Source organism: Sinocyclocheilus grahami, unplaced genomic scaffold (genome assembly GCF_001515645.1).
Source record: "Sinocyclocheilus grahami isolate Dianchi unplaced genomic scaffold, SAMN03320097.WGS_v1.1 scaffold915.1, whole genome shotgun sequence".
NCBI classification, from domain to species: Eukaryota; Metazoa; Chordata; class Actinopteri; order Cypriniformes; family Cyprinidae; genus Sinocyclocheilus; species Sinocyclocheilus grahami.
In genome coordinates this window covers 384,941-395,483 of record NW_015506094.1, presented here as the reverse complement: position 1 = coordinate 395,483, position 10,543 = coordinate 384,941, and the positions used below count along the sequence as shown (strand labels likewise).

Below are 10,543 nucleotides of genomic sequence, written 5' to 3'. Positions count from 1 at the left end.
CTGCACTGAAGGAGACCACAGGACTCACAACACTGTTCCTGTAGAGGAGGAGAGTCAACTGAAGAAAGATACAAACAAAACACTATAAAGATCCCATGAAATGCAGTTTTACTTTTTCTGTGTTGACTTTTTGGCTTTTTTATGATAAGGGCCGGTCACACTACACGTTTCGTTCCATTGACTTCCATTCATATGTATGCAAATGCAGGAGAGCAGAAATGCAAGCTCCTGCGAAGTTGTTTCGCATTTCACTGTGTTTCAAAGTTCAAGTTTGGTGAATTTGTATCACATGAAACCGTGTGACCAACAGAAGATTGATACGTCACGGCATGACCTTGTAGCTTAAATAAAAGAACAGAAATTTAAAACCGCAGTGCTGCAGGAAAGTGGAGTAGATTGTATGTTTTTACATTTTGGATTTATTATTATTTGAGCTGGGTAGATTACTTACAAATTGCAGTCCATTACTGATTACAGATTGCATGATGAAAACTGTAGTTCCCTATCGAAAGGTAACTTGTTGCGTAGTCTTGACGACTATGGGGAAAACTCCTGTTTTACTCTGGTACTGAAGCCTGATTTGTTCACGTTTGTGTAGCTGCACAAACCAATGGCACTCTAGCCTGCTAAAATGGGTGGGGCCATCTGGCTATATAAGCTGGCTCAGAGCGCCATCTCATCAGAATCTTCTCCTTCAGTGACAAAACCATCTCTTTGCTGACTCTGCAATCAAGAAGCCTTCCGGTGCTTCAGAAGAGCAAATTTGCTAGTGATGTTGTTGCAAATGTCGCGCAGCGAGTGTGGCTCATGCAGGGAACCTCTACACGATGTAGAAGGATGCAGTAAGTGCGTTGCCTGTCTAGGCAGCATCCACGGAAAGGCTACGCGCTCTCTGAGACAGAATGCTCTCACATAGAGCATGCGTTTCACTCTTCTCCACTCGCAAACCACCTTCTTCAATGAAGGCAGCCCCGCTCTTCAGTTCTTCTCTCTCAGTGAGCTCGAAGATAGAAACGGTGGAGCCACGGTGCTGAGTAACAGGGTTTGAGTGATCTCACGCCAGCACAGGTCCCGCATGCTCACTCTCCCCGCAGCAATTTAATCTGCTGGTGTTTTAGACATGAGGATCGGCTCCCCTCGTTTCATCGATCGATTCAATCCTTCTAGGCGGATCGGAGTAGAATGCTGTCACCGACGTTCTGACGATTTTATAATTTGGATGTCCCTGCACTGCAGGCACGGATCTTATCTGATTAATATCTACCCATTCCCCCCCTCAGGTGGAAGGGCTATGTCAAGTATACCTCACACTATATTTGGATCTCTACTGTAGTTCAGGCTTACGGAGCCCTCGCTGAGTGTTCCTGGGTTGAGCTCGTAGAAGCAGACTTAGTTCTGCATCTGCTCATAGCACGGCACTACGGGATACGTTCCCTATAGTCGTCAAGACGATGCAACAAGAGTTACCTTTCGATAGGGAATGCTCTGTAACTAACGTAACCTCGGTTCCTTGAGATAAGGGAACAAGCGTTGCGTAACTAGCCATGCTATAAGCTGCACGCGAATTGATGACTGTCGCTTCAGTCGAGTGATTTTAATGAGATGGCCCTCTGAGCCGAGTAAAACAGGTGTTTTCCCCATAGTCGTCAAGCCAACGCAACGCTCGTTCCCTTATCTCAGGGAACCAAGACGTTAGTAACCGGAGCACTATTAACCTAATCTAGGTTTTTCATTTTAGGTAATGTATTCTGACTACTTTTTACATTACTTTTAGATTACTTTTTATCTAACTTGTTTTAAACTTTATACTTTAAACATTACGTTAAACCAGGGTTTCCCAAAATGGGCTTAGTGTAAGAACTGCAGTGGGTTTGTGAGTTGACAAAAAAAAAATGTAATCTTGCACCTGGCCAAGACGCTTGGATGTGCATACCTTGACCTTTTTTTAAAGGGGTTTGGCTGACAAAAATATTTGGGAATGAATAAACATTAATAAACATGAAAACAGCAATGACATTACACACCCAGAGTCTTCTAGGTTGTACCCAGACTTTAAGAACCAATAGTTACTGATGGTTACAGGATATGATAAAGAGAGTGTTTCACAGCTATGTTTGGTAACTTGCATAGCTATTTGCTTCATACGTGATCTAATTTCTCAAGATGTGCTGTTTTCCCCCAAATTCAGAAGCATGGATCGCAAAATTATTTACATGACATTTACATGGCCATTCAGTAGTGTAAATATAATCAAAGCTAAATGGTATGACACACAGCTGGAATTTTAGAGAGGAAAATTTAAAAGAGAAAAAAAGAAGAATTAAGGAGAATAAATAAATTATGAATTACTGCCATAGTGTGAATAATATGTAATCCATTAAAAAGTAACTGTAATCTAATTATGAGCATTTTAAAAAGATGCTGCAGAGCGTGACGTCATATTACAATCACTGCAGCTTCCAAAGAAATTTCACATGCTCAAAGTCTAGTGTGACCACGGCTTTACCCTGAAAACTGTCAGAAGATGGAAAGTTAAATTCATTGATAATTGTGTCTGAGTTTCTCTGTCTGTAGAATCAGCTGCTTCAGACACAGACAGATGTGCAGCAGATGATCAAGAACAGAATGAAGAAGATTGAAGAGATCCAGCACCCAAGTAGAGCTGAGAAAAGTGAGTGGGGGAAAAAAAATATAAAAAATTAATAATGTTATAAATCATAATATTTCAGTCTGCTTAATAAAGGAGCTCAATTAAATGGATTAAAAAATGACACGTTTTAAGTGACATGAGGACAGTACATGAGAGAATTTTCCTTTTTGAGTTAACTATCACTTTAAGTAAATATGTAACAATATAACAGATTGTCACAGTTATGAACTTTTTATTGTGTTTCTCTCTGTTCCTGTTCTCCTGCCCTGTTTCGTTCTGTTAGTTTCTTATTAGTCCTGGTTTGTTTCTATGTTTATATGATTTGCAGCTGTCTATCATTCATTTTTTTCATTACGTATACTCCCTGTTCTGTTCAGTGTTTGCCGGTTATTGTTTATGTTCACGTGTTTGTGCTACGTTGGTTTCGGTGATCTCCTGTGTTCCTTGTGGATTTATTATTAAAGGACTGTTGTGGATTATTCTTCATCTTTGTGCGCTTATTATAGAGCACCAAGCATGACACAGATGTATTGTCATATAGAATATTTAGTTAATTGATCTCATTGATCAGAGGAACACAGAGGAAGAGAAATCGGCCAGTGTTGAGCTCTTCACTGATCTGATCCGCTCCATTGAGAGATGTCAGTCTGAGCTGCTGAAGATGATGGAGGAACAGCAGAAAGCAGCAGAGAAACAGGCTGAAGATCTCATTAAAGAGCTGCAGCAGGAAATCACTGATCTGAAGAGGAGAAACACTGAGCTGGAGCAGCTCTCACACACTGACGATCATCTGCACCTCCTGCAGGTCTGTCAACATTTGTATCATCACTGAGAATAGAGAATATTATTTATCAAATGCTCTGTTGACAAACATGATGAGCTGCTGTCTTTAGAAATTGTACAGAAGAGAATGAAAGCGTAATAAAGTCAAAGAAAACTTAAGTTAACTGTGTAAGAAAGCTCATGCCTAATTTAAAGTTAAAAATAAAAAAAATGAACATATTTACTAGTCCTCTCTCTCCTGCTGTAGAAGTTCTCATCCCTGTGCAGTCGTCCACACACCAAGAACTGGACTGAGATCAGGATCGACTCTGACGTGGATGTGCTTCCTATGAAAAGAGCTTTGATTCAGCTGAAGAAAACTCTAAATGGGAGTCTAAATGAAAAACTCCGTCAGTCTAGTATGTTAATAGAGTTTTTTTTATGTGAAATTCTATCCAAATTTAAACTCATGTCATAACCAGTTAAATCAGTATTACTTGTGAATACCAGAAAGCAACATGTAATGAACATGAAGTAAGTATTAATGTGCCTGTGTAAACAGAAATCTGCCAAAAATTAAACAGTCTAAAAAGCATTCCCCACCTCACAGAAACTTTACAGCTCAAATAACACATATTTACACTGAATAATTAATATTAATAATTAAGGCTCTAATAAGTAATGAATATTAGAGCTTTAATTAAAAACGTTAATCTCTCTGTTATGATTTTCTAATAGATCTATAATTGTATTTAATTTAAAGACATTCAATTCTGTTTTTCAAACTGATGGGCGAGCAACATTTACATGCCACTGATGCTGACAATAGAAATAAACTCACTGTTAACCTGAAATATTCCTATAAATAATTCATCATGTTGTCATCTGTGTCTACAGGGTTGAAGTGTCTGAAGTAATAATGTTATAAATCATAATATTTCAGTCTGCTTAATAAAGGAGCTCAATTAAATGGATTAAAAAATGACACGTTTTAAGTGACATGAGGACAGTACATGAGAGAATTTTCCTTTTTGAGTTAACTATCACTTTAAGTAAATATGTAACAATATAACAGATTGTCACAGTTATGAACTTTTTATTGTGTTTCTCTCTGTTCCTGTTCTCCTGCCCTGTTTCGTTCTGTTAGTTTCTTATTAGTCCTGGTTTGTTTCTATGTTTATATGATTTGCAGCTTTCTATCATTCATTTGTTTCATTACTTATACTCCCTGTTCTGTTCAGTATTTGCCGGTTATTGTTTATGTTCACGTGTTTGTGCTACGTTGGTTTCGGTGATCTCCTGTGTTCCTTGTGGATTTATTATTAAAGGACTGTTGTGGATTATTCTTCATCTTTGTGCGCTTATTATAGAGCACCAAGCATGACACAGATTGATTGTCATATAGAATATTTAGTTAATTGATCTCATTGATCAGAGGAACACAGAGGAAGAGAAATCGGCCAGTGTTGAGCTCTTCACTGATCTGATCCGCTCCATTGAGAGATGTCAGTCTGAGCTGCTGAAGATGATGGAGGAACAGCAGAAAGCAGCAGAGAAACAGGCTGAAGATCTCATTAAAGAGCTGCAGCAGGAAATCACTGATCTGAAGAGGAGAAACACTGAGCTGGAGCAGCTCTCACACACTGACGATCATCTGCACCTCCTGCAGGTCTGTCAACATTTGTATCATCACTGAGAATAGAGAATATTATTTATCAAATGCTCTGTTGACAAACATGATGAGCTGCTGTCTTTAGAAATTGTACAGAAGAGAATGAAAGCGTAATAAAGTCAAAGAAAACTTAAGTTAACTGTGTAAGAAAGCTCATGCCTAATTTAAAGTTAAAAATAAAAAAAATGAACATATTTACTAGTCCTCTCTCTCCTGCTGTAGAAGTTCTCATCCCTGTGCAGTCGTCCACACACCAAGAACTGGACTGAGAGCAGTATTGACTCTGATGTGGATGTGTTCTCTTAAGTTAACTGTGTAAGAAAGCTCATGCCTAATTTAAAGTTAAAAATAAAAAAAATGAACATATTTACTAGTCCTCTCTCTCCTGCTGTAGAAGTTCTCATCCCTGTGCAGTCGTCCACACACCAAGAACTGGACTGAGATCAGGATCGACTCTGACGTGGATGTGCTTCCTATGAAAAGAGCTTTGATTCAGCTGAAGAAAACTCTAAATGGGAGTCTAAATGAAAAACTCCGTCAGTCTAGTATGTTAATAGAGTTTTTTTTATGTGAAATTCTATCCAAATTTAAACTCATGTCATAACCAGTTAAATCAGTATTACTTGTGAATACCAGAAAGCAACATGTAATGAACATGAAGTAAGTATTAATGTGCCTGTGTAAACAGAAATCTGCCAAAAATTAAACAGTCTAAAAAGCATTCCCCACCTCACAGAAACTTTACAGCTCAAATAACACATATTTACACTGAATAATTAATATTAATAATTAAGGCTCTAATAAGTAATGAATATTAGAGCTTTAATTAAAAACGTTAATCTCTCTGTTATGATTTTCTAATAGATCTATAATTGTATTTAATTTAAAGACATTCAATTCTGTTTTTCAAACTGATGGGCGAGCAACATTTACATGCCACTGATGCTGACAATAGAAATAAACTCACTGTTAACCTGAAATATTCCTATAAATAATTCATCATGTTGTCATCTGTGTCTACAGGGTTGAAGTGTCTGAAGTTTGCAGGTACAGTGTGACTGACACCAATTTCTCCAATACACTTGTTATAATAATAGTTGTTCATATTTTTATATTCTGTTTTATATGAAAATGTTTGTTGTGAAGTTGATTGATAATGTCTAATCTCTCATCTAGTGGATGTGACTCTGGATCCTGATTCAGCGAATCCGTATCTCATCCTGTCTGATGATGGAAAACAAGTCAGTCATGGAAACTTTAAGCAGGACGTCCCAGAAAACCCAAAGAGATTAAATAACACTTGTTGTGTTCTGGCAAAGCAGGGATTCAGTTCAGGGAGGTTTTACTATGAGGTGCAGGTGAAGGGAAAGACTGAATGGGATTTAGGAGTGGTCAGAGAATCCATTAAGAGGAAGAAGACAAACACACTGACTCCAGTTAATGGATTCTGGACTGTGATTCTGAGAAATGGGAATCAGTATAAAGCTTGTGAAAGTCCGTCTGTCTCTTTCTCTCTGAAAGTGAAACCTGAGAAGGTGGGAGTGTTTGTGGATTATGAGGAGGGTCTGGTCTCTTTTTATGACGTGGGCTCCAGATCTCATATCTACTCTTTCACTGGTCAGACTTTCACTGAGAAACTCTATCCATACTTTAGCCCATGCCGCAATGAAGGAGGTAAAAACTCAAACCCACTGATCATCTCACCTGTTAACAGATACATTTCTCTGAAATATGAAACATGAAATCTGGAAAGATTAACTATGCATGAGCTGTTTTTTAATGATTAAAATATGTAAATAAAAACCAAAAAAGAATACACACAAAGATCCATTTTAATAAAAATAATACAAATGAAATATTTGTAAATTACAGAAAAAAGTAAGCTGTCACAGCTACAGACTGGACCATGAAACCCCTACATGGGATTTCTGCTGACATTTTTTTGACCTGGGGCCCATTTCAACAAGGAGGTTCAACCAACTCTGAGTTGACTTACTCTGAGATGGGAAACTCATCAGTTTTTTCAAAAAGTTTTCGTGTTCAGAACAGCTGAATTGAGTTAGTTCATTCAACTCTGAGAAGGTTGAAGGTTGAAGACGTCTGCATACTTCCGAGTCAATGCGTAACTTTAATTCTTAATCCCTGTTATAATATCAAAGGTATAAAGTGGCAGAACGGTCAATTATTGAACTAATATTAATTTTCATGATATCCCACAGGCAAAAGCAAAAAATGAAAAAAGAACAAAAAAAGCAGCTAAAAATTATGTATAAAAACATAATTCAATCAGGTAAAGCTTTAAGCATAAAAGGTTCATGGGATTGGGTGAGTGCCCTGGGGCACAAGCCAATAGTGATTAATATAATGACTAGACCTTTAGGTAACAGTTCATAATAGCTTTTATTAATAAATCATTAACAAACATTATATAATGCTTAATGGATCATTAGTTAATATATATTCAAAGAGTTAGAAACGTGAGATAATGTGCTTGTTAATGTTTGCTAAAAAAACATATTAAACATTAGATGATGTTTAACAAATCATTATTTCATTTAAGTTAAATTGTTTATAAATGTCATTAAACTTTCAGTTCCATATGATCAAGCACTTATTGAAAATCTACAAATGTTTTTAACAGATGTTATAAAATTATTAAAAGCTTGTGTTAATGCACAACACTTCTGCTGCTATTGAGGTGTGATACGGGTAAGGTTAGGGACAGGTTTGGGTAGGTTTAAGGGTTGGTTAAAGGGTCAACAGTGTACAGGGGTCAATTTAATTACTATAAGGGAACAGTTCAATCTGTCTATATTACATTGTTTTGATAAATGAACAAGTATTTTCTTTTTTTAAATGATTTGTTTTTCTCTGTTTATTTATGATTCAAGGAATATCCTTTTTAATAAACTGAAGAGTAGTATACTAATGTGTGTTGAGGCAATAAAAACACATTTTTGCACCAAAATTACAATCTGTTATGTCTTTAGCAAGCATTTAGCTAAACTTAACCAGCCACCCTTTACACAAACCTTGTTACATTAGCTAAAACTCCAATGCATATAAAGATAATAAATGATTAGCAATCGTTTATAAACATTTACAAATGATGAATAGTAAATGTTTATAATAGAATAATGTTTGTTAATGGTTTATATGGTAAATGTGGTCACCCTAGGGCAGGGCTATTCAATTGGCGGCCCGCAGGCCACATCCGGCCCACCATTCATCTTCATCCATTAACGTCATCAATGAATGGCAGTGCTGACAAGCGCTTGTGTAAAGGGGTTATGACATATCCACATCTCTTGTTTAAAGGAGTATAAAGGCTGTGTTGTCCATCATAACTTCTGTCGAGAAATAGCGCAGACACTGGACGAAGATGATTATCGAATGGAGTCTGAAAGACTGCGCTTTCGGCTGTATTCTGAGCCGCTTCAGACAGTGCGCCAGTAGCGCTTCAACGGACAAAAACAGAATTATGTCAAAATGCTGGGTTTTGGCGAGTGACCTCGTAAACATTGTCTTAAATGAGTTATAAAGTCCTAAATGACCGTAAAGAGTTGGGAGAAAATCGGATGTGTGTCAGATTTTAAAGTGACAGCGCTGCTTTTAAAGTGAAATCTGATGAATTCTCATTGATGTACTGTAAATCACAGAAATCACTCGACTGCTCTAGTCGCTGATTAAGTTTTGTAGAGTAAATAAAGATTAATTTATGCATATACAATTTCTGGTTTATGTGAAGATTGTTTTAAGTTCACTTAAATTAAAAGTTAAAAATTATATTTTTCAGAACCTACTAAATAATGGCTTTCAATTATACAGTAACGTTGAATTGCTATAATTAATGGCTAAAATTGAGGGGGAAATGCATTTAATAGAGACATCAGTAGCAGTATTGCATTGTCATCAAAAATACTGGCCATTGTTAATAATAGGCTACTTAGTGAAAAGATGCCATTAAAGAAAATAATGGTGGCCACACAAAATATTGACACTTTGGGCCCAATTTGGACATTTTCACTTAGGAGTGTACTCACTTTTGTGGCCAGCGGTTTAGACATTAATGGCTGTGTGTTGAGTTATTTTGAGGGGACAGCTAATTTACACTGTTATACAAGCTGTACACTCACTACTTTACATTGTAGCAAAGTGTCATTTCTTCAGTGTTGTCACATGAAACGATATAATAAAATATTTACAAAAATGTGAGGGGTGTACTCACTTCTGTGAGATACTGTGTACAAACCCGATTCCAAAAAAGTTGGGACACTGTACAAATTGTGAATAAAAACAGAATGCAATGATGTGGAAGTTTCAAATTTCAATATTTTATTCAGAATACAACATAGATGACATATCAAATGTTTAAACTGAGAAAATGTATCATTTTAAGGGAAAAATAAGTTGATTTTAAATTTCATGGCATCAACACATCTCAAAAAAGTTGGGACAAGGCCATGTTTACCACTGTGTGGCATCCCCTCTTCTTTTTATAACAGTCTGCAAACGTCTGGGGACTGAGGAGACAAGTTGCTCAAGTTTAGGAATAGGAATGTTGTCCCATTCTTGTCTAATACAGGCTTCTAGTTGCTCAACTGTCTTAGGTCTTCTTTGTCGCATCTTCCTCTTTATGATGCGCCAAATGTTTTCTATGGGTGAAAGATCTGGACTGCAGGCTGGCCCTTTCAGTACCCGGATCCTTCTACGCAGCCATGATGTTGTAATTGATGCAGTATGTGGTCTGGCATTGTCATGTTGGAAAATGCAAGGTCTTCCCTGAAAGAGACGACGTCTGGATGGGAGCATATGTTGTTCTAGAACTTGGATATACCTTTCAGCATTGATGGTGCCTTTCCAGATGTGTAAGCTGCCCATGCCACATGCACTCATGCAACCCCATACCATCAGAGATGCAGGCTTCTGAACTGAGCGCTGATAACAACTTGGGTTGTCCTTGTCCTCTTTAGTCCGGATGACATGGCGTCCCAGTTTTCCAAAAAGAACTTCAAATTTTGATTCGTCTGACCACAGAACAGTTTTCCACTTTGCCACAGTCCATTTTAAATGAGCCTTGGCCCAGAGAAAACGCCTGCGCTTCTGGATCATGTTTAGATATGGCTTCTTTTTTGACCTATAGAGTTTTAGCCGGCAACGGCGAATGGCACGGTGGATTGTGTTCACCGACAATGTTTTCTTGAAGTATTCCTGAGCCCATGTTGTGATTTCCATTACAGTAGCATTCCTGTATGTGATGCAGTGCCGTCTAAGGGCCCGAAGATTACGGGCATCCAGTATGGTTTTCCGGCCTTGACCCTTACGCACAGAGGTTGTTCCAGATTCTCTGAATCTTTGGATGATATTATGCACTGTAGATGATGATAACTTCAAACTCTTTGCAATTTTTCTCTGAGAAACTGAAATTTTTCTGATATTGCTCCACTATTTTTCGCCGC

General features: G+C 37.5%; 2 protein-coding genes and 1 long non-coding RNA gene across 3 annotated transcripts in view; all 3 read left to right on the top strand.

The window, feature by feature from the left end:
* Window positions 1–346, top strand: part of LOC107564204 (endonuclease MutS2-like) — a 3,090-nt gene extending 2,744 nt beyond the window's left edge. The window contains exon 4 of the mRNA XM_016249210.1: window positions 209–346. Coding sequence (XP_016104696.1) covers window positions 209–346 — 138 coding nt within the window. The remainder of the gene's footprint in view (window positions 1–208) is intronic.
* Window positions 347–2,532: 2,186 nt separating this feature from the next.
* LOC107564192 (uncharacterized) lies at window positions 2,533–3,820 on the top strand. The gene is made up of 3 exons (XR_001606193.1): window positions 2,533–2,671; window positions 3,222–3,455; window positions 3,681–3,820. It is a non-coding gene; the product is annotated as an uncharacterized lncRNA (long non-coding RNA).
* A 1,674-nt stretch (window positions 3,821–5,494) lies between these two features.
* LOC107564190 (E3 ubiquitin-protein ligase TRIM69-like) lies at window positions 5,495–7,333 on the top strand. The gene is made up of 3 exons (XM_016249199.1): window positions 5,495–5,629; window positions 6,108–6,131; window positions 6,261–7,333. The coding sequence occupies exons 1-3, from the start codon at window positions 5,560–5,562 to the stop codon at window positions 6,824–6,826; spliced, it is 660 nt and encodes a 219-aa protein (XP_016104685.1). The 5' UTR covers window positions 5,495–5,559; the 3' UTR covers window positions 6,827–7,333.
* Window positions 7,334–10,543: the final 3,210 nt, after the last annotated feature.